The sequence below is a fragment of the Euleptes europaea genome, chromosome 17 (genome assembly GCF_029931775.1).
Source record: "Euleptes europaea isolate rEulEur1 chromosome 17, rEulEur1.hap1, whole genome shotgun sequence".
Lineage (NCBI taxonomy): Eukaryota > Metazoa > Chordata > Lepidosauria > Squamata > Sphaerodactylidae > Euleptes > Euleptes europaea.
Window position 1 is genome coordinate 669,384 of NC_079328.1, and position 27,720 is coordinate 697,103.

The following is a 27,720-nucleotide window of genomic DNA, read 5'->3' on the forward strand; positions in this document are numbered from 1 at the left end:
CCAGACTTCAGAACAATGGAACATCTTGGCACAAAGGCTACCTCTTTGTGGGAGAAGGTTCCTGTGCCCTTACCCAGCATCCCGGTGCTGAAAACAGAAAAAGCCATTTGTCATTATTTAATTTCTTACACAGGCCATTAAATGCCAGGATTATTTAAAACTAATATCTACTTGGCAAACAATGAGGCCAGTAGCAAACAAATCTAATCACACAAGTTGTCCTTCCCTAGTTTTCCGCAGCTCCTCAATCACCCTAAGGCGGGACACCAGAGATGCATCTGTACCTTTAAATTTAATGATAAGCTGGGAGAAGAAGGAATCCATTTTCTCCTACAGTCCTTAAGCTCTTCCTCTCCCCTGTTGTATGGAACTTCTGAATACCTGCTCACTACAACAGGTAATGGAAGGGGAGGGATAAAAAGACTGGAGATGCCAGGGCTTTCTTATCTCCTGATTCACTGGCAAATGTCAGGGATACTCTAGGCTGATCCTGCATGGAGCAGGGGGTTGGACTAGATGGCCTGTGTGACCCCTTCCAACGCTACGATTCTATGGTTCATGGGGTATCTCCAGTTGCAAGTGAACAAATAAAATAAAGCACAATGTGATATCTCCCTTAAAGACTGACACATCGGAATAAGAATTGGTATGCACATTCAGGACAACATCTTGTATTTCAAAAATGAACCCCTAGGTTGACCCTCCACACCTGTTCACAACCCCCCCCAAAATATGTAACACATAACACCCTCTTTCAAGAAGCTGCAGAATGGGAAAGGCCTCTATCTGTGTTCTTCATCAGCACTAGATAAGCATTCCTCTACTTACACTGGGGTTTTCCAGGCCTGGTGTTACTAACACTGCTTTCAAAGGAAGAGTGGAAGTTGTGTATAGTCTCTTGTAAAATTTTTCGCTCTCGTCCCTGATGAAGAAACATAATTAAACCAGAACCAAATATGCACTCATTATTTGACTCTGCGTATGACATTGTTACTAAGGAATATGTTTCAGCTTGCATCTTTGAGAATGTGTCTTGGTATCCCAGTATTGTCTGACTGGCAGCAGCTCTTCAGGGTCTCAGGTAGAGGTCTTTCACATCACCTTTTTCCTGATATTTTTAGCTGGAGATGCTGATGATTGAACCTGGGACATTCTGAATGGCAAGCAGATGCTCTACCACTGAGCCATGGATCCTACCTAACTCTTCATTTTTGGTAGGCCAGCCAGTGTCCAAAAACAGCTCACTTAACCACTGGTATTTGCAACTAGCATGCATCCCTTCGGGACAAGAGAGCTCAGCAATCCTTGAGTCAGCCAGCCCCAAAAGGCAAAATTCTTCAATGTCGCATCAGAGATCAATCCCTGAGCCAACCTGATATAATCAAGTGCCTCCCACATCAGATATCAGAAGTTTTAAAACAGTGAACAGCAGCATTCAATATTATAAGATATTCTGAAATACCTTTCCTGCATTCAGCTCAGAAATAGCTGCCAGAATTTGTTGTCTTGAACCATCCGTTTTAATTCCCAGTTCCTTTAAATCACCATCTGTAAGGGTGAGAAAAGCTTCCATATCCACCTGTGAGACAGAAATCCATAATATATTGTTTATGAAAGATCCAGTGAAATATGAGAAAGGGTGTAGATGTGCCCTACCCTCCAATTCATTCTCAAGAATTCTCTAAACCCCCAGAAAATCTTGTATCTTTCACTCCCCTTCAGAGCCTCTGGAGAACACTGTTGCTGCCCCCCAACCCCACTGGGCTCCCACTGGCACAAGTGACAAAAATCCAGGCTTCATCCAGACATCATGACAAATTCCACTGTGACAAGGTTGTACAAAAACGTGGTTTGCTGCCCCTGCTTGTGCCTCCCTTCTCGCACAGACCACGATTACAAGTTTCATTATTTGAAACACGCTCCAGTACCTCATGATGTAGGAACCCAGGCACCCATGTGAAACATTATTTATTTATTCTCCCCCTCCCCAAAACTGGGATTGTAACTCATGGTTTCATCCAGATTAGGAGTCTGGTTCATATGGACTATGCAAAATCTGATGAGCACGTGCACTTGTTCATTCCAGGAAACCCGGAATTTGTTTCAAATGGCACCCTGCGTGAGATGGAAAGAAGGGGGAGAGGGTGTGCTAGCCCAGCCGCAGGCCCTGCTTACACACAGATCTGGGCTCAGTTGGAGCCTGCTGTGAATATCTGAGTGCAGGGCCCCAATGGCGTGGCTCCCCGGGCCCTCTGAAGCAGACTCGCCCCCTTCCACGTCCACTGGTTCCGGTGGGTGTAATGCTGGTGGCCCTGGAAGGCTGCAAGCCTAAGCCAGGGAGTATGCCTCACTCACCTCAGTGGACTTCCTTCTGAGTATACTTACTTAACCTTAAACAACCCTGCTATGAAATCACACGGTGACCTTTTCAGTTTAAAAAGATGATGGGGGAATATGATAGAGGTTTACATAATTTTGGATGGGGCAGAGAGTGTACAGAGAGATATTTTTCTCCTTCTCCCACTATGCTTCAACCCAGGGGCACCCAATGAAGCGGATGAAGCTTTCCCCATTCATTTCGGATGGAAAAATGAGGTACTTCGTTACTCAACAAGCAATTAAAATATGGAATTCACCGCCAGAGGATGTAGTGAAGGGCTGCCAGCACAGGAGGGCTTCAAAAGGGGACCAGACAAGTTCAGGGAGGACAGGCCCATCAGCGGCTACTGGCCACAGTAACTCAAGGGGATCTCCACATTCAGAGCCAGAAACCATCTGAATATCCATACTTGGAGGCAACAGCTGAGGAAGGAAGGCCTCGGCCTCTGTGCCCTGTTGCTGGCCCTCCATAATAACTGGCTAGCCACCGTGTGAGACAGGGTGCTGGACTAGATGGACCCTCAATGGTCTGATCCAGCAGGGCCCGTCTGAAGTTCATAGGACTGCAGGCAAGCCATTTTCTCTCTTCCTCAGTGCCCCCCCACTCCCCTCCCCCCAGCAATATGGAGACAATAACTCTGCCCCACACTGCAGTGTTAGTGTAAAAATCACTGAGATTACAATATATGTGTGAATGGCTCTGAACACTCTAAAACATGGGATAAATGCCAAATATTATTTTCTATACTTCATCTTGAAAGACTCCTAAACCTTTGCAGGCTGATACATTTCTACCTTTAACTTTTTAATAACTAGACACTTAGGAAAACACTATAATAATTATATTAAAGCAGCATTTATCTGTCACTGTGCAATTGTGGTTCTTGACAACAGACAATTGTTTCTATTTTGGAATAGTTTTCAAGATCTGTATTAAAAAGGTTACAGTTACTGCATACTAAGTTGACAAATAACAATATACGAGAGGTTCCCAACTTTTTTGCATCAAAATATTTCATACCCTACCAGAAATTTTTTTAGTCTTTAAGATGCTTCCGGACTCTGGTTGTTTTTAACTGCTACAGACAGATCAACACAGCTATCCATCGTGATCTGTCTTCCCAGTCCTAGTACAACATTCTAACCCTTACACTGTTCTGACATCAGTCTTGGGTTCTGATATAATGCCCGATCTGTAACTCAATTCAGTTATATTGAACAAACCAGCAGTTACCAAAATCACATAATTCTCCCTCTTCCCCTTTGTGTGGCATGCTGAGAATACTCTGTTGACGTTGTAAAACACTGTTTCTGAAATATGGCAAAATACAGGATCAACATTCTGTGCAACACAATTTCAGCCAAACTCACGGAGCAAATAGACAAAATAAAATGAAGTCTTACCTCCTGCTCTTCAAAAATAGGCTGATACTTCTCAAGTGAGAGCTTTTTCAGGATGCCTGTGAGTTCATCTTTAATTTTTAAAAAAAAGAAAAACAATTTTAATTTTTTAATGAATGTGGAGGAAATCATGTCTCTTTATCAACATGAAATGTTGAACAAATTCTGCAAAGGGACAAGGGCCATAGCAAGCAGCCTGATGGATAACTTATCCCCAAAACTGCTTCCAGATGGGAATTTCACCCTTTCATGGAAAGCAGGGAGCCCCCTCTTTAAAGGGGAATGTCCACATGATATTTATTACATTTCTACTCCGCTCTCCCCAACCCGAAGATATTGTAGCTACTCCAAGCATGACTCATGGTGTTCCCTTTAAACCAGATTAAAAATAAACCTGTTCTAATCCAGTTCAAAGAGGAATCTGCTGAGTGGTTTTAAGGGAGCATCTATGTAGCAGCACCGCCCACGACAGGCCATCCCTGTGAGGCAAAGGATGGGAAATGGATGTATGGCTGAGTCCTCTTATATAGCAGTTGGAACATGGTTGTCTCCCCTCTGCTAGGTGGGAAAGGCCCATCAGGCTGGTTCTCCTATCATTTGCCTATCAGAATATAGAGATGGACCTCTAATTGCTCCTTTTGCTGACAATTAAAAAAAAATCGGAGTCTTGTGGCTCCTTAAAGACCACATTAAGATTATGGAAGCTTCTGTGGACTGGAGCTTACTTCTTGGATCTGATGGGCCCCTATGTATAAAAACAGATGCATGCCTTGGTCTTTAAGATGCTCGTTTATTTCCAGGGGAAGTCATTTTATCATGAACTGAGTTCCTTGAAGAATTTCTCTGTGTTAAAGTAACCAAGAGGTGAGGGATATGATCAGCAAAATCATGTGACAAAGCTGTACAGATCACAGAGGGCAGACGGCATGCTTGAACGTGCCCAATGCCAATAGTGTGCTGGTCTGTAAACATATCAGCACTTCAGGGAGAAGGGTCCTGTTTTATGATGGGTTTTCAGCACAGGAGAGCATTCAAACACCTGGTGTTGGTGCATCAAGAGATGGCTCACCAGACCGGGACCACGTATCACAGCACCACTGACCTTCATCCGTCAGAGTCCCGCTGCTGGAGCCGCCACTGCTCTTCCCTGGCCTGTGAGAGGAGGACAGAGAGGAATCTGCACTGTGGACCTTGGGGGACAGGGAGGGCGAGGGCGAGGGCGTGAGAGTCGGGGACGTGCTTTTCGAAGTAGAGGAATTCTCGGAGGGAAGATTTTGGTTCACTTCCAATTTCTGTTTTATTCCTCGCATGGAGAGAAATATTTTTGTTACCGAAGCCTGCCATATCATTGTTTATTACTTTTTTAAAAATTGCTTGCATGTAATGGAGATCCTCAGTACATCATCATCTTGGATATTTTTATAACTAGGCTCTACAGTAATTAATTTTCCTACTGATGAATATAAAGACACATCACAGTTAAAAAGAAAAGTTGTGTGGGCTACGGAGAAGCAGTGGGGCCGCTTGAGGTCAGACAGGGATCAGTCCCCCTTTTTCTGTCTAGTACCTCTGCTCCCTTTGTGGCCCAATACCAGAACCTCACATGGCAAGTTAAGAGCACAAAGAGGTTGCCAAGTAAAGTGCAGTGAATCCAGCACGCACGCACGCACACACGCACACACACACAAAACAGGGAGAATACAGTTTCTCACATCCAGAGTTTTGGCCTTCCCTAAGGTATATCAGCCCTCCCAGCAAAATGGACTTCCATTGGCTGGACAGGTGCCATCAAGGGGAAGCATTCCCTGATGTTGCCGCCAATTTTGGTTCCCTGCAATTCATTTTTAAAAGTATTATACTAAATGCATTCTACTAAGACAATACTTTAAGACAATACTTTACTGTTTCACAGAGTTCCTGTTGCTGCAGAAAGGTCTCCATGCATTTTTATAACACTGAAAGAAACCCGGATAACCTACAAGAACCACTGAAAGAAACGTTTCTCTTTTCACACATTGCATATCATATGTCCGTTTATTATTTTCCTCTACGACCCAAAGCTTGAGCCATTCTGGAGGTTCTGCTTCAGGTGACCCCCCCACTCTCTGAGATCAGGCAGGGGGCAACTTGGGAGGGCCTTCTCAGTTGTAGCACCAAAACTCTGGAACTCCCTCCCCAGGGAGATTCACCTGTCCCCTTCTGTTGCTGTCTTCTGTCATTTGGGTTCCCTCAGTGATCCCTCCTTCCTGCCCTATGTTTTAATTGTTATTTTTCTGTTTTTGTAGTATTTTATTTCTGGTTTTGTTTTAATGATGTGTTGGGGTTTTTCTTGGTTGGCTTTAAAATGTATTTTTAGTATGGATGTTTTAATTTGTTAGCTAGCTTGGTGGCCCTTGTGAGGGCAGAAATGTGGGATATAAATTGTGTAAAATAATATATAAATATAAATGATTTCCCCAGAATTTTGGTAGCAGTATTTCTTCCCTGCACTGCAAGTGAAGTAAGGACCTGATGCAATTCTTACCTACAAAGAAAAATACTGCTTTGGAGATCACACTACAGAACTCCGTGCATTAAGTCTAATTCGAATGCTAAAACTCCTTTGTTAGTGTCAGCTGTGACGCCTACAAGAACAAGAAACTCAAACACCTTTAGAACATATCCGTTGCCAATGGGTTGTGCACTTTCCACATCTGGAAGAAAAGGTGAAGAAGCAGACTCTGCTTCTGTTTGTTGTTGGCTGGGTTTCTGTTCAGGTACACCAGCTGCTTTTTTCCTCTGTGCTGCGATTTGAGACAAAACACTGTCTGCATTGCCACCTAAGGGAGAAAAATAAATATATGTAAAGGATAAGGCACACAATTCCAACATACAACAATTTCACACTTCCACTGCTGATTCTGATGGGTACTAGGTTGTTCTTTATGTTTCTTTTCTGTTTGCTGGGTTAATTTAATTTCATAATAACAACAACAACAACAACAATAGGGTGCTGTCAAAGAATCAGAGTTGGAAGGGACCATCAGGGTCATCTAGTCCAGCCTCCTGCACAATGCAAAAAAATCACAAATACCTCCCCCCCCACATTCCCAGTGACCCCCTACTCCATGCCCAGAAGATTGCCACATACAAAAATCCTCCAGGATCCCTGGCCAATCTGGCCTAGAGGAAAATTGCTACTTGACTCTAAAGTGGCGATCAACATTTCTCTGGGCTTATAAGAAATGGCCATGAGAGCCAAACACTGTCACAACCCTTCCTGCCCTCCCTCTTATGATCTGCCTAAATTCACAGAAAAAGCATTGTGACAGATGGCCATCTAGCCTCAGCATAAAAACCTCCCAAGAAGACAGTGCATCACCTCCCGAGAAAGCCTGTTCCACTGAGGAACTGCTCAAACTGTCAGAAAGTTCTTCCTAATGTTTAGCCCAAAACTCTTTTGGGGCAACAGAAAACAACTCTGCACCATCCTCCATATGACAGCCCTTCAAGTACTTGAAGATGGTTATCAGATCACCTCTGTTATCTCCTCTCCTAAGCTTATTGAGCTCCCTCAACCTTTCCTTATAGGACTTGGTCTCAGAACCCCTCACCATCTTCGTTGCCCTCCTCTGGACACATTCCAGCTTGTCTACATCCTTCTTAAATTGTGGTGCCCAAAATGGAACATAATAATCTAGGTGAGGTCTAACCAGAGCAGAATAAAGTGATACCATCTGGACACTATAGTTCTGTTGCTATAACCTTTTATGCATTTGCCTTTTTAGCTGCCTCATCACACTGCTGACACATGTTCAGTGTATGGTCTACTAAGACTCCTAGGTCCCTTTCGCATGTACTACTGCCAAGTCTACCCTGTCCTAAAATTTTATATTTGATTTTTCATTCCCAAATGCAGAACTTCACATTGATCTCCACTGAAATTCATTTTATTAGCTTTAGAACAGTTTTCCAGCCTGTCAAGATCACCCTGTCTTCTACCATATTTGCTACCCCACCCAATTTAGTATCATCTGCAACTTTAATAAGCATCCCCTCTATTCCTTCATCCAAATAATTTATAAAGATCGTGAATAATACAGGGTCCAGGACAGATCCCTGAGGCACTCCACTTGTCACTCCTCTCCAAGAGGAAGAGGAAGCATTAACAAGCACTTTTTGGGTGTGATATGACAACCAGTTACAGATCCACCTAACAGTAACAGGATCTAAACCACATTTTACCAACTTGTCAACAAGAATAGTATGAGGAACCTTATCAAAGGCCTTACTGAAATAAATTATGTCTACAGCATCCCCCTGATCCAACAAGGTATCAGCATTCCCCTGATCCAACTTTATCAAAAAAAGAGATGAGGTTAGTCTGATATGACTTGTTCTTGAGGAACCCATGCTGGCTCTTAGTAATTTGCAACTGGCTCATGGAGACCCCAGGACCATGGGGTTTTCAAAGCAAGAGATGAGCAGAAGTAGCTGTTGCTTTCCTCTGCATAGCAACCCCATTCTTCCTTGATGGTCTCCCATCCAAGTACTAACTGTGGCTGACCCTGCTCACCTTCCAAGCTCTGATGAGATAGGGCTATTCGAACTGCTTGGTTCTATTTATTGTGTATTATTTTTCTGGTTTCGGATGGGGTGTGTTATATGTGTGTGTAAGCCATTGCCTTTCTCTCACGTTTCTGATGTTATATTGCAATAATCTGTGGGCCAACCTGGAGAATCACGTATAAGGGGCAGAAGGGCAGGATACTTTAAAAAAAAACCACACTCCAGCGTTGTCAGTATTTGCAAAAGCTATTTACATACAAAGTGTATTTTTTATTAGCAGGAGAGTTCAGAGGTATACAAAACTGGGCCAAGGGTGTTGTTTTATGGAAGGTATTAAGGCCAGGAAGCAGGCCTGAAGGGGGAAAATTTCACAGGTGGTATCAGGACACACAGAAGGAAATATCCACGCACAGGTGGGCAAGCCAGATTTAAGAAGAGAAAGACTGGAGCGGGAGGCTACTAACCTGCTGCTTGTTTTTATAGCAATACGGAAAAGCAGGGGCCTCATTCTGGCTCCTCAGTTTTGAGGATATGAACTTGACACAAAGTTTTACTTTGCAAGAATAGTAATATATGCATTTAACCAATAATGCATCAGGTATTTAGATGGCATATTGTACACTGAATGAAATGGTGTGTATTATTGCCTATCCACCCTTTCTCTGTTTCACAACTTCCTTTCAGAGCCACTCTGAAGAGATACAAGGATAGTCAAAATGAGCACCGATCACTTCACAGTATCCATTTGGCTCATTCCTGGAAATTGTCTGGCAGCTTTTTTCCCTTCAGAAAACAAATGAAAACGTATTTAAACTATCACAGTTGTCTGAAACTGCGCAAAGGATTTGAAAGGATATAGGCATGCAGGCCTGGATCTTCAGAATTATGCAATACAAGTGGTAACCTGCAAGGACTTGCGGGAGCCATTTCATTTCCCCTCCCCCATTCTTTCCCTTTCCTGAAAACTCCCTTCATGCTTCCTTCTCTCCTTTTAGGGTTGCCCAACCTCCAAGAGGGGCCTGGAGATCTTCTGGAATCACAACAGGTCTGCCAACTACAGAGAACAGTTCCCTCTTAGAATTGCCACATTGGGAACTTCCTGAGGGAAGCAATCTCAGCAGGGTATAATGCCGCAGACACCACCTTCCAAAGCAGCCATTTTCTCCAGGGGAACTGATCGCTTTCATCAGGAGATGAGCTCTAATTCTGGGTGATCTCGAGCACTCACTTGGAGGTCGGTTGGCAAAGCTAGCTCCCCTGGAGGAAATGGCTGCTTTGGAGGGTGGTGTCTATGGCGTTATACCCTTCTGAGGCCCCTCCTCTCCTCAAACCCCAGGCTCCACCCCTCAAATCTCTAGGAATTTCCCAACCTATCTCCTTCCCACCCAAGAGCTAACCTACTTTATCTGTCCCTCTGTCTTAAGCTTTCTGTCTCCTACCCCCCTGTAGCCTCTAGCTTAGAAAACTACAGTCTTTCTCCACAGCAGGAACCAAACAAGCTTACATTAGTCTCCTCTCCTCCATTTTATCCACACAACAACCCTGTGAGGTAGGCTAGGCTAAATGTTTGTGATTCTGAAAATTGAAGAATAAATCTATATTTTCAGATCCTGAAGATCAAACAGTCTGAATTACTGTATTGAAATGAACAGGAGCAATAGTGACAGGGCATCTGCTTTGCATGCAGGTCTCAGGTTCAATATCCGACGTTCCCATCATCCCCAAATCCTCCCTGGTTAGGACTAAGTTTACCAAATTTTCCTGAAAGGGTCTTGTACATTCAAGCAAGCAAAGGTCCTGTAGGTAACAATTGTCTGACCACTTCCTCTACCTGCTGGAAAAAGAGTTAACAAGCAGAAATTTTGCAAGTGAAATGATTGCTTCTTTTGTGATTGCTAAAGGCACTGAAACCCTGCCAGAAAAAGGGTTGACAATCTAAGCCAGGACTATTGATGTGTCTGGTTCTGGGCTCCCTCAAAATAAACAAGCTGTAAGTGTAGACAAGTGGCCTGAATAGTCCTGACCAGCCCAATCTTGTCAGCGCCTGTATGCTCTACAGGGGTGGCCAGGGTTAGTATTTGGATTGGAGACCACAAAGGAAAACTGGGGTTGCTATGCAGAGGGAGGCAATTGGAAACCATCTCCACTCATCTCTTGACTTGAAAACCCCATGGTCCTGGGGTCTCCTTGAGTCAGCTGGGACATGATGGCACATAATTATTACTATATTATGTGTGTGCACATATAATTATTACTATATTATGTGTGTGTACATAATTATTACTATATTACGTGTGTATTTTGGTCACATCATGAGACGACAAGAGTCACTGGAAAAGACCGTCATGATAGGAAAAGTTGAGGGCAGCAGGAAAAGAGGAAGACCCAACAAGAGATGGATTGACTCAATAAAGGAAGCCACAGCCTTCAATTTGCAAGATCTGAGCAAGGCTGTCAAAGATAGGACATTTTGGAGGACTTTCATTCATAGGGTCGCCATGAGTCGGAAGCAACTTGAAGGCACTTAACACACATACACATGTGTGTGCAATCTGATTTGGCCCCAAACTCTAAATCTGTTAAACAACAATTTGGGTAAAAGAAATAATGGCACGCTTCCCAGATAACAAGCCCCTAAGTGTGTCTAGAAATCAGTTCATTAGTTATACATATACGGTTGACTTCGCATGGGTATCTGAGTCATTTCTTTATATTCAGAGTCAAAATATAAGCACCTGATTTATTATGCATTTCTCCGCCATGCCTACTAACTCCAGCTGTGCTGCTGGATCCTCCGGAAGAATGAGGAGAATGGTTGAAATTGCTTGAACTGGTGGGCGTGGGAGGTCTTCTGGCAAAGGTGGATAGTTTAATGGGCATAGTAGCCCTACTTAAGGCTGCCTGAGGGGAAAAAAACAGAGGTATTTGTTTCTCAAAATGACACAGCTTTGCTTACAACTTGTGGTCGGTATTCATAAAATGAAGCTATTGGCTGTCATTCACTTCCTTATAAACTCATTTAAGCAGGCCTTCATCACAACAAGAGAAATGTGGAGAAACAGGAATCAAGATAAACCCCCATGTAACAGGTAATTCCATTTCTGCATCTTCCACACCTTAGGAATCTTTGACAACCACCAAAATGCAGTGGAGATAAATTTGGGCAAGGACATTTGAGGTGTGGGTTCAAATCCTTACCTTAACCATGCAGCTCAAAGGATGGCCTCAGGGAACTAGCTGTCCAAGCTATCTTACAGGGTTGTTGTGAAAATAAAAATGTAATAATCCTTTATTTACAAACTGAGTTCACTAGAAGGAGCAGAGGATTTGCATGGGCCTCTAGTTCCCTTACTGTATCCAAATTGGCAGGAAGGTCATGGCGGAGCAACAAGACTTTATCAGCAAAGTAGCTCACAAATGTCTCACAGCTATGGGCCGAATTTGTACCTACATTTGAACATTCATCAAGAGACGTTACCCAAATCACTCTAAACAATTGCCCGGGTGAGAGCTAACGGACGCGATTTCAGCAGCATAGAACTCTTCCTTAGCAGCCTTCACCGCCATCTCATAGGCTTTCATAAATGTCCTATAAGATGCTCTTGCAGCTTCGTCACGAGTTCACCGCCATACTCGCTCTAGCCCTCTAAGCTCCTGCTTCATACTACAAAGCCCCTTTGTATACCGAAGAGGGCGTCGGGGTGCAACTTCATCAATGGTGGTGGACAACCAGACATGCCAGTCCTCCACAAGTGCTTCGAGGGAGTCGCCAGAGGTGGTAGGATCCTGCAGAGCCCTCTGGAATCCAATTGGATCCACGAGTCTCCACGGGCAAGCATAAATCTGCTCGCTGCCCAAACAGGGTGGAAGCAGTAGGTCAATCCAAGCCTTCAGGACTTAGTGATCTGATCATTGAACCTCCTCACTGGGCATCAGATCCAAACCTACCCCAGACCTGAAGATCAAGTCCAGTGTGTGGCCTGCTTGATGTGTAGGACCCAAAACAAATTGGGAGAGCCCCAGGGCCACCATGGATGACACCAGGGCCAGGACACGCGAAAAAGATGTGGCGTCAGCATGGAGATCGAAGGTCACCCAGGACTAATATAGCCTTGGGAACCTCAAGGCCCAGCCTGCCACTACCTCTAGCGAGCCCGACAGGGTATCCGGCCATTGTGTTGGGCGGCCAGTACACCAGCCAGATAGCCAAGCTCTCCTCGGCTACCCGCACGAGGCCAACACATTCAATACTGGGATTCTCCAGATCGGGAAGGGTCCTGAAGGAGAAAAGCCTCCCGAACCAACACAGCCACTCCCCCCACCCGGCATATTGTCCGAGACTGATGAAGGACCGAGAAACCTGGGGGGGTCAGTTCTTTCTAGATTTTACAAATAAGCTAATACAAATAAGCGACAGTTAACAAAGTTAGAAATTTGATGTGATGGAAATGAGGAACTTGTCAGATGCTTTTTTTTTAAAGATGAAATTTATTTATTAAACTTATATCCCACCCTCCCCAGCAAATTGTAGCCCGATTAAGATCACTTATTTTGTATAATGTCTAAACCACCACAAATTATCACTTGGGACAAGTGATGTCTGGGAATTTTGCAAGAATCTCATAACAATTTCTTGCTGATTCTCAAAGCAATTCTCATTGGTTCTCATAACAAGTGATCTCTGGAAGAGTATATAAAGGGGCTTGAGATTGTGGGAGATTGGATATTCTTTGCCAGACAGGCTTGTATGCTGTCAGTCTGAGAATTATCCCTGGCACTCTTTCTGTCTGAGAATCATCCCTGGCACTCGTTTCTAAAGACAGTCAATGAAATTTCTAATGACAGTCACTATGATTAACATAGTGAGTTGGAAAGAGTTAAATACAGAAATGACAGGAGAAATAATGAAGATTATATATTTAATGTAAAGTCTCTTTAAAAATATAAAATGTAAAGTTGTAACCTGGTTTATCAAAGATTGCACAGATGGTGGTGGTTAGATAATTAGTCAAGCATGCGAGTGTAACTATGTATAGTAGCAATTTCAGTACGCTAGATTAATTGTATGTATGGTAGCAACCTCAGTTTGGTTTATTATACCTATTTGTCTTCCCAATTTTGGTAGTCTTTTGTATTCTTCTGTATGTTTTGTATCTTTTTTTAAATTCTGTATCCACCAAAATGTATTAAAATAAAAATATAAACTTCAAAAATATATTTAAAAAATCTTGCCTATGCAAAAATTCAGAAGACTATTTGGTTTAGAAAATAATGCATCTTAATTAAGAATCTGGGCTGTTTAGGCTTTGTTAAAACAACACAAAGCATTATAGAAGATATGGCTTTCTTACTTTGTCAGAACTAGCACTGCCGTGACAGTCGTGACTACTGGTTCTGGAAGGAACGCCAAGCTTCATTTGTTCGCTGCCACCATCTAGGTTTGTTTGTGTCTTGTCTGAATTCCACAGCTCAAAACTTGAGGGAGGTAAGAAAGGCGGGATAACTGCTTTCAGTTTGTCATTAGGCAACCTTGTAAATGGAGCCCCACTTCTTAACTGAATGGGGGCAAGAAAGAAAAAGGGATATTTTATACAGATTGCATAGAGAACAAGGCAAGACAGAGAGTCATAGGCCTCTCTCTCATTTCCCAGTGGGAAAGGAACTTTGGCGGTTAAGAGAGGCCTATGACTCTCTGGCACAAAGCTTTTGAAGTGGTCAGCACTGATGCAGAAGCAAGCGGCCTATCCCTCCCCTGCCCAACTGTGCATAGCCATTAACCAAGTTTTAAAGGGTGGCTAATTTTGGACTGCTACTCCCTTAAACAGCACCTGAATTTACATACTTCAGGAAAGAGCCTCACTTTGGCAGGCTTAACTTTGACCTTCTGCTCCAACCATGCAACTGCTTTTTGCTCTAACTATGCAACAAACCCACTACAACTTATCTGACCATGCAACAAATGTGAATTCACAGTTGCCTTTTTACTGTAAAAATAAGGATTGTTCTGCATGTCTGATAATATGTAATTGTTAATAATCAGAATACACTTGATTTCTTTCAATATTTGATGTTCCTTTACAAAGCAGAATCATCACAGAAACAAAAAAGAAACATAGAGCTGGAAGGGATCTCAAAGGTCAAATTTACAACTACCCCCACTTCCCCAGTGACCCCTGCTGTGTGCCCAGAGGAAGGCAGTGCAATCTGAGAAGTTCTTGGTATATCAGCAGTACTATAACTCACCACTGTAGTCAGTAGTTCATGATCATTTCCCATCTTTCTACTGCCTAGACCTGAAAAACACATTAGAGTGTTGTTTTAAATCTATCCCAATAATCCATGCAAAATGTATTCTATGTTACATGTTAAACTATTCTTCCAAAGCTCACAAGGGCCCAGGTTTGTCCCTGGCATAACTCACCTGATTTCCAATGATTAGTGTATTCTATTATTAAAAAAAATATTTTCAGACATAAATTGTGCAACTGTAACCAGTTTTAAAAATATATCCCCATTATCAAAAAATACCTTCACACAAGATGAGCCATCTGCACATTGCAAAAACAGCAATTCAGTTTTAAATTCATTTTAAATAAATCTATAGACAGGAGTTTTATCAAGGCCAGCATAAAAAACATAGATGTTGCCGTTCACCTGAGTTCAACCATTGCTGCTTAATGACATCTTTCAAAGTTATGGTAGCTTTATGGTCTAATGAGGAGGTGCCCTGGGATGGAGCACTGCAGTTTGCAAGTGGATGACAAAATGAATGAAGATTCCTGCTGCCTCCCTCCTCACACTCTCCAAATCCCTTACACATAGAAAATAAGCATGTCATACAGGTGCGACTCCTTCTCCTTGACATCTAACGAGCCCTCACCTGCCTTCTGAAGTGGTACACTCCAGACAGAGTTCCTCTGCCAGTAAGAACTATGCGAATAGTTTAATGCTCCATTTCTACGGTTATATATCTCCATCCTATGATTTATTACAGGCTTAAAGTTGTGATCTATTAGCAGATCTGGACTTCTAACTATGCCTCTAGGTTTCTGGCTACTTAAAATTCAGGAACCTTTTGTAATATAATGCATTTCTTATTTTAATTATTAAAATGTAATTAATACCCCCTACCCTTTCCCAGACACACAGGAAGTGCTCGCATATTGGGAAAGGCATGCAGACCACGTGCAGGTAAACTCACGTGTGATGGCCGCAGGATGCATCTTCTCCACTGACAAAGTGTCTCCACTGAGAGGGCACACGGGGCGCATGTGTGGGGCCTCCCCCCCTGCTCCCGGGGGTCCCCTGCATACAGCAACACGAATCTTTCTGCAGTCATCACCCATGTTGCTCTACATACATTTTTTCCTGCTTTTGCCAACACAGAAACGTCTTTGCAGGAGGGGTGTGGCTCAGGGAGTAGGGGCATCTGCTTTGCACAGTCCCAGGGTCAATTCCTGACATCTCCAGTTAAAAGGATCAGGTAGGAGGTGATGTGAAAGACCTCCTGCCTGAGACTCTGGCAAGACACGGCCAGCAGAGTAGGCAAATACCTTAACCCGGGCAGAACAACGGTCTGACTCAGTATAAGGCGTTGTATATATGAAATTTAGAACAAGCTTCAACCTTTTTCTCTCATTTTTTGCTGGAACTGTGTTTCTAAGACTAAAAACTGAGACGTTTCACCTAATTACTTGTCTGTAGAAATGGGAAGGGAATCCCTCTATTTAAAATCCTTCTGTGTAATAACATAGATACCATTTGTTGTTTTAAAATTTAAACTCATCCAATCTTATCTTTTAAATGGATATTCACATAAATAACAATATTTGATGTTCCTTTAAAAAGCAGAATCATCCCAGAAACAAATAAGAAACATAGAGCTGGAAGGGATCTCAAAGGTCAAATTTACAACTACCCCCCACTTCCCCAGTGACCCCTGCTGTGTGCCCAGAGGAAGGCAAAACCCCTCCAGGATCTCTGGCCAATCTGGCCTGGAGGAAAATTGCTTCCTGACCCCAAAGTGGCAATCGGCATTTCCCTGGGCATGTAAGAAAGGGCCATGAGAGCCAAGCACTGATGCAACCCTTCCTGCCCTCCCTCTCATGACCTGCCTACGTTCACAGAACCAGTATTTCTGTCAGATGGCCATCTAGCCTCTCCTTAGAAGCCTCCAAAGGAAAGTAAAAGAAGAGTTGGTTTTTATATGCCGACTTTCTATACCACTTAAGGAAGAATCAAACCGGCTTACAATCACCTTCCCTTCCCCACAACAGACATCCTGTGTGGTAGGTGGGGCTGAGAGAGTGTGAGTAGCCCAAGGTCACCCAGCCGGCTTTGTGTGGGGGAGTGGGGAAACCAACCCGGTTCACCAGATTAGCCTCCGCCGCTCATGTGGAGGAGTGGAGAATCAAACCTGGTTCTCCAGATCAGAGTCCACCGCTCCAAACAACCGCTCTTAACCACCACACCACGCTGGCTCCTGCGCTGGTATGTTTGCATTTTAGGACACCCACACACCTGTTTGTATATCTGTATGGGTGGGTGTATATGCCAAAGAATGTACATTTAACAGTTTTTACCATTAGCATTGCTCTTAGATACCCAAGCTGTAGGGACGTTATGGTTTCCAGAGTTACTGCTCTGCAAGGTAGCCTTCATTGTACAATCAAACAGCGATTTGGACTCTTCTGGAAAAGGCACAGATGGATTTATGGCCACTCCATGGTTTAAAGTTTGGGTCAACTTTAACTTGCGAAATCGATTGGACATCCTGTTCCACCATGACTAAAAACAAAAATGCACACGCACACAAATACATACTCATTATACACAATAAATAGCTAGGAAAATAATCTGAAATTTATGTTAATCTTTAAAAAGTCTTCCCAAAGCTCTGGACACAACCTTTAACACAAAGATAGTTTCAGGAGGGTTTGCAGCAGAAAAGATAGGTTTGAGTCCAGGAGCCCCTTAGAGACCGACAAGATTTTGGTGGGTTTGAACTTACAAGAGTCAAAGCTCTGATGAAGGGGTATCTGACAAAGGGAGCTCTCACTCTCAAAATATTATACCCCCAAAATCTTACTCGTCTCTAAGGTGCTCTTGGACTCGATTCTAGCTATCCTTTTACCTGTTCTATAGATCTAAAGACAGAGCTAATTGTTTAGCTCCTTCCTAGAGCCAATGCCGTTGGGCAGGGAAAGACTACCTGGGACCAGGAAGCAGGAGGGGCAAGTTCTCCCAAGCAAAGACCATAATGAGAATAACAGACCATTTGGGCTGGTGGACAGGTAACCCCATGGCTCCAACTGGAAAGCCTGACTGGAACCTGCCGCTTCCCAGGACCAGACGGGAACTCCGATGATTCACTTTGTCACTTGATCTCTGCAGCAATGAGGCTACAGCACAGCAGAGAACAGGCGAGCAAGCCGCCATGGGGCATCCTGCTGCTAGATCCACCAGCTTGAGACCCCTCATGCCCTACAAAAACACTGCAGGGCCTGGCCCTCCGGGAGAGAACACAATTGACATGGCTCCCTCAGAATCTGTGAGGGGCTTAATGTGGAAAGGAACCCCCCAGAAGCTCATAGCTGGGATAACTGGTGAACGTAGAGAAGAAACTGGGTGCTTTATTAATTCCCTTTGCTCTGATACTGACTTTTCCTGTGGCCCACTGGCACCCACAACGTTTATTTGTTTCATTTATTTATTTAGTGATTTATAGCACACCCTCCCCGGCTGAAGCTGGCTCAGGGCAGGTAACATCATACAAAAGCATTAACACATCAGTAATAAAATTACACAGAGTGGTAAGCTGCAGTACTGCAGCCCAAGCTCTGCTCACAACCTGAGTTCGATCCCAACAGAAGTTGGTTTCAGATAGCCGGCTCAAGGTTGACTCAGCCTTCCATCCTTCCGAGGTCGGTAAAATGAGTACCCAGCTTGCTGGAGGTAAAGGGAAGTTGACTGGGGAAGGCACTGGCAAGCCACCCCGCTAACTAAGTCTGCCTAGAAAACATCGGGATGTGACGTCACTCCATGGGTCAGGAATGACCCGGTGCTTGCACAGGGGACCTTTACCTTTTTTAAAATAAAATTAACCACAAAATCTAAATTTAAAACAATAAAATCCCAATTAAAACTTAAAAATACAAAATTACAGACTACTTGTCTTGCCGGATAATCGCAGCAGGCCACCCCCTCCGTTGACATTGATAATATAACAGGAGGGGGGATAATAGGGAGGCCAGCAGGATGATATCTGCGGCTGTCCTCAGTATGACAACTCATACACTGTTTTCTCCTTGCAAGATCAATTAGGATAATCATCTCTTGGTGGAATCTCAATTTATGAGTGGATTCAACATGCCTTCCATCTAAATCCCAACTGTTTCCATCTAGGCTAACTTTTTAGCCTTCAACAGAAATGGAAATTCATCATTTATGACTTAGTGTGATACAGCATTTTGAAACTTACATACCTTCAATCCTCCCTTGTCATCTGGCAGCACTGGGGCATCTAAAGATGACTTCTTTCTCAAAGAAGGTGCAGCTGATTTGCTGTTCTGCTTACTCTTTTCTTTATCTACTTGCATGCATGCTGATGCCAACAACCGTACGACTTCTGCATCTGAAAAATCCACAGTCAGTTTATGTTGGGTTGGAAGTAATTCTGCACCCCAAATGTATCATTAGGAACAAGGCTCTTGTAGTATGAGATCTGGAAACATTTGTGCACATACATGAGTAAGAGAGAGAGAGAGAGAGAGATCAAAAATACCTGGATCATTCAGCAGCATTATCAAGTCAAAGGCTGTGTATCCATTCTTGGCACGAATATTGACATCAGCTCCTTGATTTAATAAATACTTAACGACTTCTTTATTACTTAAAAAAAAAAAAGACAAGTCACATATAAGGCAGACAAAATGGCTTACTAGAAATAACTGAGCTCTCCAGGCATCTAAGTTCTCCTAAACCTTTGCTAGTTTCTTTTCAGAAAGCTACCGTTTCTTATTCTGTAAGTACCTGAAGTGACCAAAATGTTTACCAACTTTGCTTGATCTGGGGCTGTTGTCCTAGGGCTGTTAATCTACAAAACCAAAAATATTTTAGTTTTTCAGTCATAGTTTCTTGTTAACTATTGGGTCACTGGGGAAGTCCACCCACCTGCAATAATAACCTTGCTGTTGCTTGTGTGTGTGTAAAGTGCCTTCAAGTCGCAGCCGACTTATGGCGATCCTTTTTGGGGTTTTCATGGTAAGAGACCAACAGAGGTGGTTTGCCAGTGCCTTCCTCTGCACAGCAACCCTGGTATTCCTTGGTGGTCTCCCATCCAAATACGAACCAGGGCTGACCCTGCATAGCTTCTGAGATCTGACAAGATCAGGCTAGCCTGGGCCATCCAGGTATCAAATATCCCAGGACGAAAGAGAAGAGAGTTCCTGGTAACCCCTGATCTTGCCAGAGACTGATTACTTTATTTCACCTCAAAGGTGAAGGAGAAGCACAATAAGTCTCTGATTCACCCCTTAAAATTTAAAAAAATTAGGAGACTGTCATGAGTTACCACAAAAAATTATGGACCCAGTAGAGTCCCCACTGGGGGGAAAGGTGGGATATAAATGAAGAATCTGATAAATAACCACCACACACCTTGGGCATATATGCCTTAACATGTTTGTGGCATACGTTCTATGCAAACATTACATTCAAACCATGGCCCATCAGACAAGCTCACGGGAGGCAGGGGGGCAGCCACCTAGACTGCCCCTCAAGATTTGAGCTGTTTCTCCCTTTTTTTCAGGGGCCACCTCATCAACAGCAACACCGTACAAGGCCTCCATAGATGGGGGGAGGGGGACAAAGTACAGATCACAAAGCCGTCCCATAGTTCCTCTCAGCCCTACAGTATGCAGGCCTGAAAAAGCAGGGAGTTTTCCCTATAAACAAAATTGGCTTCTCCATCCCCAGAGGTCTTTGGTCACGTGACCACAACAGTAATTTCTCACCCATGGTACGTAGCCTGCATTAGAGCGGTCCAGCCATGGACGTTATCTTGCTTGTCAATTTCTGCATTTCGGGAAACTAGTAGCTGTACAAGAGGCAACTGTCCAGTGACGGCCACAACCATCAGTGGGGAAGCACCATCATCATTAGCAACGTTGGCTTGTGCGGGGTCTTCATCCATAATCTCTCTAACCAGCTGAAAGTTCCCTGCCAAGACAGTTACGTTCTTGAGCAACAGGTAAGACGTCAAAACAGTAAAATGAAGGTGTATTTTAGCATAACACATCAAAACAATAAAGAGTTATTTAAAATAGTGGAAGGGGAAGCTTTGCAAAACAGTATATGTGTGAAATACAAGTTTAATTTGTAAATTTAATTTGCTAGTTTTTAAGTGTAGTCTGTTCTAGAACTATATGAGAAAGCCATCCTAAACAGGTTTACTGAGAATCCTACTAAGGTCTATACAGTGGGGTGTACTCCCAGAAAAGCATTGTCAGGATTGTATGGTTGGTCAGATAATTTTAAATGCTAATTTTCTCTGGTTATTAATCTTTAGAGAGCCAGCATGGTGTAGTGGTTAAGAGTGGTAGACTTTAATATGGAGAACTAGGTTCGATTCCCCACTCCTCCACATAAAGCCTGCTGGGTGACCTTGGGCCAGTCACAGTTCTCTCACAGCCTATGCAGAGGCAGGCAATGGCGTACCACTTTCGAACCGTGATGTGACGGCCCTTCCCACCACCACCACTATTAATCTTTATGTGTGTGTGTGTGTTAGAGCATGGGGGGGGGGGGTATCCCGCAGTCTGAGAACTTAAGTTCGGATGGAAAAGCAGCCGTGAAAGAGTCAGCATGGTATATTGGTAAGAAGAGAAGTATGCCCACCATGAGCTTCTCTGAATCTAAGGTCCTTTTAGAGGATATGGAAGAGAAATCAGTCTTCATAAACAGGTGAAGAACAGCTTGATGAGTTGAAAAGAGGAAGAGTGATTCACACAGCTCTTTAAAATAAGCACCTATTATTTGATGTCGATGTCTAACACACCTCTAGAACCCTGTAGCGGCAGGCCATTGCCCTGGATGCATAACAGCAATAAAAAGAATGCCTTACCCATCTTCAGGGCATGAAAGATGTCAGGCTGCCTCTTCTGTTTATCTGGAATGGAAAATAGTTTAATGAAATGTATTTTCATCAAGCAGTCTTACTCCAACGCTTGGGTAAGAATTCCTCTGTTATCCAAAACAAAAGCAGGAGCAAACCAATAGCCAAAGTGGATTTTGCTATGGTAACTGAAATCAATAGAGTCATGTATCTTCCCTGTTCTGCTCGATTGTCAGCAGACTGGTATCCCTTTTCAGGCAGAGAAAGAGCAGCGGGGCCTGGTGGGAGCGCCGCAGAGGCTGCAGCAGCTGGGAGAGCGACGGCACAGGGCGCCCCAGGGGCAGCCATCACCCACCTGTCCGGGGCCGAACGGTGGTGAGCGGCGCCAGGAACTCGTGCACGTCGTGGCGCCGGAGCTCGGCGGCGATCTGGTGGGCGCTCTTGCGCAGGGCGTTGAGGCGGTCGGGGCGGGCTCCTGCGCGCACCAGCCGCCGCGCCAGCGCCGCCCCGCCGCGGGGCGCCTGGGCGGCCAGCATGAGCGCGCTCCAGCCCGTGGCGCCCAGCGCGGCGTCGGCGTCGGCGCCCCAGGCCAGGAGCAGGCGGGCCAGCGCCTCGTGCCCGTGCTGCACGGCCGCCGCCAGCGGCGTCACGCCGGGGCCCTCGCCGCCGTCCACGTGCGCGCCCGCCTCCAGCAGCAGCTCCGCCACGCCCACGTGGCCGCCCCGCGCCGCCGCCGACAGCGCGCTCGCGCCCAGCCGGCTCCGCGCGTTCACCTCCGCGCCGCTCTCCAGCAGCAGCCGCGACACGCCCGCGTGCCCGCACCTGCCAACACAACGCACACACAGACGCGCCTTGGACCACGCCGCCGCCGCAGGGAGGGAGGCGGCAGCGGCGCCCGGGCCCGCCCGCCCGCCTTGCAGCCGGGGCCGGCCTCCCTGTTTGGGACGACGCGCCTCGACGCCCGCCCGGCGGCGGGGAGGGGGGGGAGAGGCCGCCGCCGCCGCCGCCGCCCTGAGCCCGGGAGGGAGGGAGGGAGGGGCGCCCGCCCCCCGCAGGCTGAACCAACGAGCAAATCAAGGGTTCCCTGCTGGCCGGCCCGGTCGGGAAGAGGCGCGCGCGCGCGCGCGGGGGGGGGGGGAGGCGGCGGCCCCCACCCACCTACCCACCCACCCACCTCCCTACCTGGCGGCCTGCATGAGCGGGCTCCACCCGCAGGCGTTGCGGCTCTGCACCGAGGCGCCCCTCCGCAGCAGGAAGCCCACCAGCTCCTCGTGGCCGCCGCCCGCCGCCAGCTGCAGGCCCGTGTTGCCCGCCTCGTCCGTGCCGTCCACCCCCCCCGCCGCCCCCCCCGCCCCCAGCAGCCGCCGCGCGCTCTCCCCGTCGCCCTGCTCGCAAGCGCGCAGCAGCCCCCCCGCGCTCCCCCCCGACGCCCCCCCGCACTCCCCCATCGCCCGGCGAGGGCAGGCCAGGCCAGGCCAGGCCAGGCCAGGCCGGCGGCCGCTTCCGTGGGAGGCGCCCCGCCGCCCCGCCCCGCCCCATCCCAGCCGACGGGCGCGCCGCCCCCGGCCGCCGGAGCCAGGACGGAAGGCGGGGCAGCCACGGCTGGCCTCCCAAGAGTCCCGCCGCTTTCCTCCGCGGAGCCAGAGGCGCCCTCTGCACGGGGCCTTTCTTTCCCAAAGCGCCCGCTTTCCGAGCGCCCCCGGCCCCCCGCCGCCCCCGCCCCACAAACGCGGGCCTGCCCAGCCCAGCCCAGCGGCGGTTCCGCGGGAAGGATCCCGCCGCTGCTGCCCAGCGCCGCCCGCAGCAGAGGACCGACTGGCTGCCACGTTTTCCAACACCAGACCTGCCTGCCACTCCGGAGAGCCAGCCACACTCTGCCCAGGATCGCAACACAGCTGTTCGCTCCCCCCCCCCCCGCCGCGCCGGGCTCCCTACCCTTGTGGAGCCTGTGAGCAACTGGGGCATTTGACCAGACGGTAGTGGGTGGGCCCACAAAAGAAACAACTGCGGAGGGCGCTAAGCCTCCCCGGGACATGTTTAAAACCGTTACAATTACATAAAACTCCAGAGATAGGGGAACAGACTATTGCATCTGTTTTGGGTAGGGGGTTGAGAAACCTTGGAGGGAATAATAGTGCGAATACCCACTACAATGTATCCCATGGAAGTGAAGTGTAGTGGGGGGCCTTCGTTGTTTGCAGGTAGGTGTATGGGCAAGGACTCCAATGGGGATCCCCACTGAAGCCAGTCCTGGCAAGGACAGAAGTCTGCTGCGAACGAGAGATCTTATCTGGGGCATGTGGCAAGCGCTGGGAAGGTGGGCTGAGTTTCCCTGTCTGTGAGGGGGGGGGAGAAAGTAAACCCCCCCTCCTTTCTTGCATTTGCTTTCACTGCTTTTTGTGAGGGCTCTTCTCTCTCCCCCCCCCCTTCCTTTCCGCTGGCCAAAGCAGGTTCAAAACAAACCTAATGAGGGAGGACTAAAGGGAGACAGGCACCTGCTGCCAAAACTCTTTGGACACCCTCCCATTCACGGGGCGGGCTGCAGGAGACAGAAGACGGGGAGAGGTGCTGGGAGTGCATAAGGGAGGGGGTGAGAAAGAACAGGGGAAGAGGAGAGCATGAAAATGGATCAGGGAATGAGCAACCCAAACTGCGGCTTGAACTTTATTCCCCGCACATGAAGCTGCCTTATACTGAATTTGACCCTCTGTCCACCAAGCTCAGTCTTTTCTACTCAGGCTGGCAGCAGCTTTCCAAGGTCCCAGGTAGAGGTCTTTCACATCACCTCCTACCTGGCCCTTGTAAATGGAAATGCCGGGGTTAAAACTGGGACCTTCTGAATGCAAAGCAGAAGCTCTTCCTTGGGCTACAGCCCCACCCCCAATGTCCCCTAATTTTTAATATCCGTGCATGCGCAGATAACACTCTTTATGTTTGGGTGGGAGAGTTATTTAACCTCACACCCTTTAAAATAATAATTTCCTTTTTATTTTTTGCCGTCAAGTCACAGCTGACATGACAATCCCATAGGGTTTCCAAGGCAAGAGTTGTTTAGAAGTGGTTTGCCAAGGCTTGCCTCTTTGTAGTGACCCTGGACTTCTTTGGTGGTTTCCCACCTGAATACTAACCAGGGCTGACCCTGCTTCGCTCCTGAGATCAGGCTAGCCTGGGCTATCCAGATAAAGGCATTCCCTGGGCTTGCAGAACCTGAATTAGGTAGCTGCAACTGGTCTTGTTGCAGGGCTGCAGAGCACCCCCGCAGCCCTCCTGGCAAAGATTCCCTCTGGGCCAGTGCAGATGTAACTCAGGCATAGACCCCTGTGGCAACGGCTGTTTGCAAGGCAAGGAAGCCTGCGGAGTGAAGGGAATGGAGTCTGGTATCCTCACTCCAAGGCAGCAACGATTTATTCTCACTGTGCTGGGATTGTCTCCCCACCACCGCTGCTGGCAGGAGACGTTTTGTCCTTGTCCTTTGGGGTGGATTGGTGTGAATTGCATCTACCCAGCAAAATTCCAAGAGAAAAGGAAGCTGAACAGAAAATTGAGAAACTAGCACTCAAATGGTGAGTGAAACTTTCTCCCCCCACAGGAAACGAGGCCGTTCAAATTTTGGTCTCCAGTAAAACCTATAAATCGACTAAAGGTTGATGAAATTTATCCTGTGGAGGAGGACCTAAGAAATCTTGTTACTCCTCCTTTAAGGAGTTGTTATAAAGCACCTGAAACTTTTGAAGCAGGAACACATGAAACAGAAGATCTCTCTTTGCCTTCTGGTAATCTCCTCTCGTTAGAAATATTTCTGTCTGATCAGGAACCTCTTAAGAACAAACTGGAGAAAATACTCAGCTGTGGCTCAGCGGTAGAGCCTCTGCTTGGCATGCAGAAGGTCCTAGGTTCAACCCCCGGCATCTCCAGTTAAGGGGCTAGGCAGGTAGGTGATGTGGAAAACCCTCTGCCTGAGACCCTGGAGGGCTGCTGCCAGTCTGAGTAGACAATACTGACTCGGATGGACGGGGGGGGGGGTCTGATTCAGTATAAGGCAGCTTCATGTGTTCATGGTGGCACTGAGATCCTGCAGTCATCGGTTACAGATTTTGTGGCAAAACAAGGTTTACTGACAGCCCAAACAGTTATTGGGATTTATGAGCCATTAACCTTTGGTGACCAGTAAAGTTGAACTTTTGTGGGCCTCCCCCCCCCAACTATTTACTGAAAAATATCTGGAGAGACCTTCCCTGACAAAGGATGTTCTCACATATATTTGGCTGTTAGTGACAAGTCAGCACACCATGAAGCAGCTGCTGGTTTAGCTGCTTCAGGAAAGCAACTATTTGTACCTGTAAAGTGCTCCCAGATTGCTGTTGTGGCTGAGGATCATGGTTTGCAAAATTTTAATCTGATATTTTGAACAAATCAGGCTATTCGTCACACTGAGCAGAATGCTGATAAAAGTAAATCTTGGCACTCCCGTGGAAGCATCTTTTGCGCTTTAAGTAAACTTATGGATAGAACCCCAATTTGTTGATTTAATTCCTACTAATTGGCTACCAATGGCATCTGCAGTAAAAAAGAAGAGTTGGTTTTTATACCTTGCTTTTCTCCCACAACAGGCCCCCTGTGAGGTAGGCGGGCCTGAGAGAGTCCGGAGAGACCTGTGACTGGCCCAAGGTTACCCAGCAGGCTTCGGGGGGGGGGGAGTGGGGAATCGAACCTGGTTCTCCAGATTAGAGCGCACCACTCTTAACCCCTACACCACCCTGTAGTGCGCCTGACTTTCCAGCACGTGCAGTCCCTCGTACGCTATGAAAGCGGAAAACTTATTTTGGGACATTTGGGGGACTCCAGTTCGGGCACTTTGTGATACCAGGGCTCAGCCACTGATTGGTAGAGGGGTTCCCCTCTGCCCCCCCCCCGGCCCCGCGCGGGCTCCTGATCGCCCGCCCGCCCGCCCGCCCGCCGGCCGGCCTCCCTCCCTCCCTCCTGAGGCGCCGGCTGGCTGCGCGGCCCAGGCGGCCAACGGCGCGGCGCCACCTGCAGGCGCGCCCACGCATTGCGGCACGGGCGCACTTGGCGGGGGCCCCGCCGGCCCGGGGGGGGGGGAGGGGGGGAGGGGGCCCGCCCGCCCGCCCCCAGCCCCCGCCGCTGTCCGTGGGTGCGGGTCGGCGGCGGCGGCCGTTCGAGGAGGCCACGGGCGGCCCGCTCACCCCCCGCCCCAGGACCCCTCGGGGGACCCGCGGGGCGGGCGGGCGGGGGGAGTGCCTGCCTGGGGGGCCCCCGAGACACAGGCGGGCCGGTCGGAGGAGGAAAGGGGGGCTGGGGGGAGGGGTTCGCAAGGGGGTGCCGAAGCCCGCGGGCGGGAGGGCCGGCCTTGAGGGGCTCCGAGGGCCCCCCCCCTCCCTCCCTCCCTCGCCGCCGCCCTGGGTGCGAGTGAGTGGGGCGGGCGGATCGTCCCGTCCCTCCCCCCCCCGGCGGGCGTGGCGGGGGCGAGGGAGGCGAGGGCCCGGCCTTGGCTCCCTGGCGGCGTCCCTGGCGGCGGGCGCGCAGCTCCGTCGACAGCAGGGGCCGTGTGGCGGGCGGGCGGGCGGCCAGGCTGGCGGGGCGGGCCTCGCCCCGGAATCCCCTCGCCCTGCCTGGCGGCGGCATGAGGCGGCGGCCGTGGCGGGGGGGCTGGGGCGCGGGGGGGGCGGCGGGCGTGCTGGCGGCGCTGGGGGCGGCGGGGGCGCTGGGCCTGCTGTGGCTGTGGCCGCGCGGCCCTCCCGTGGGCGGGGGCGTGGCGGGGCCGGGGTCGCCCGGGCCCCCCCCCGCGGAGGCCCGCCGCCCGGTGTACGCGCGGCCGGCGCTGGGCGCGGCGGGCGAGCTGGGCGAGCTGGGCCGGGCGGCGCGGCTGGAGCTGGGCGCGGCGGAGCGGCGGCGCCACGACGAGGCCCTGCGCAGGCACCAGGTCAACGTCTACCTCAGCGACCGCATCTCCCTCCACCGGCGCCTGCCCGAGCGACGACACCCCAGGTGGGTCCCCAGACCCCTCCCCCCCCCACCACCCCTCTGACGAGGAGAGCGAGGCGGCGTCTCGAAAGCTGGCGGGGGGGGGGTGGTGCTGGCGAGGGTCTCGGCCCCCGCCCGCCCGCCCGCCCGCGGGCAGAGGGGTTTCTCCTTTCCCGCGGGGGGGGGGGGCTGCGGCCTCAGACCAGGAGCCCCTGGAGTGCTGAGGGCGGCCGGCGGCCTCCTGCCTGCTCCTCGCTGGGGGTGCTGAGTGCGCGTGCGCGGCGCGGCGCGGGGGC

General features: G+C 48.2%; 2 protein-coding genes across 2 annotated transcripts in view; one reads left to right on the top strand and one right to left on the bottom strand.

Moving 5' to 3' along the window:
* Positions 1–27,085, bottom strand: ANKS6 (ankyrin repeat and sterile alpha motif domain containing 6). Its single transcript, XM_056862933.1, has 17 exons — positions 26,570–27,085; positions 22,625–23,316; positions 21,798–22,264; positions 21,452–21,496; positions 20,343–20,547; positions 19,112–19,218; positions 18,813–18,961; positions 16,911–17,115; positions 14,572–14,621; positions 13,680–13,883; positions 11,064–11,229; positions 6,430–6,599; positions 4,883–5,072; positions 3,784–3,851; positions 1,463–1,579; positions 829–922; positions 1–87 (listed from the first exon to the last, which is right to left on the bottom strand). Exons 1-17 carry the CDS (start codon positions 27,083–27,085, stop codon positions 38–40), a joined length of 3,495 nt encoding a protein of 1,164 aa, XP_056718911.1. The 3' UTR covers positions 1–37.
* Positions 27,084–27,720, top strand: part of GALNT12 (polypeptide N-acetylgalactosaminyltransferase 12) — a 104,145-nt gene continuing 103,508 nt past the window's right edge. Inside the window, exon 1 of the mRNA XM_056862934.1 lies at positions 27,084–27,448. Coding sequence (XP_056718912.1) covers positions 27,084–27,448 — 365 coding nt within the window. The remainder of the gene's footprint in view (positions 27,449–27,720) is intronic.

What these genes read in the sequence shown, in the direction of transcription:
- ANKS6 (XM_056862933.1), bottom strand. Translation starts at nt 27,085, where the DNA reads ATGCCGCCGCCAGGCAGGGCGAGGGGATTCCGGGGCGAGGCCCGCCCC. An exon ending in AGAAATGCATAATAAATCAG is followed by an intron (nt 6,600 to 11,063) that starts GTGCTTATATTT and finishes TTTCTCCCTTAG; the next exon opens with GTGGCAATGCAGACAGTGTT. An exon ending in CTATTTTTGAAGAGCAGGAG is followed by an intron (nt 1,580 to 3,783) that starts GTAAGACTTCAT and finishes TCTGTCTCACAG; the next exon opens with GTGGATATGGAAGCTTTTCT.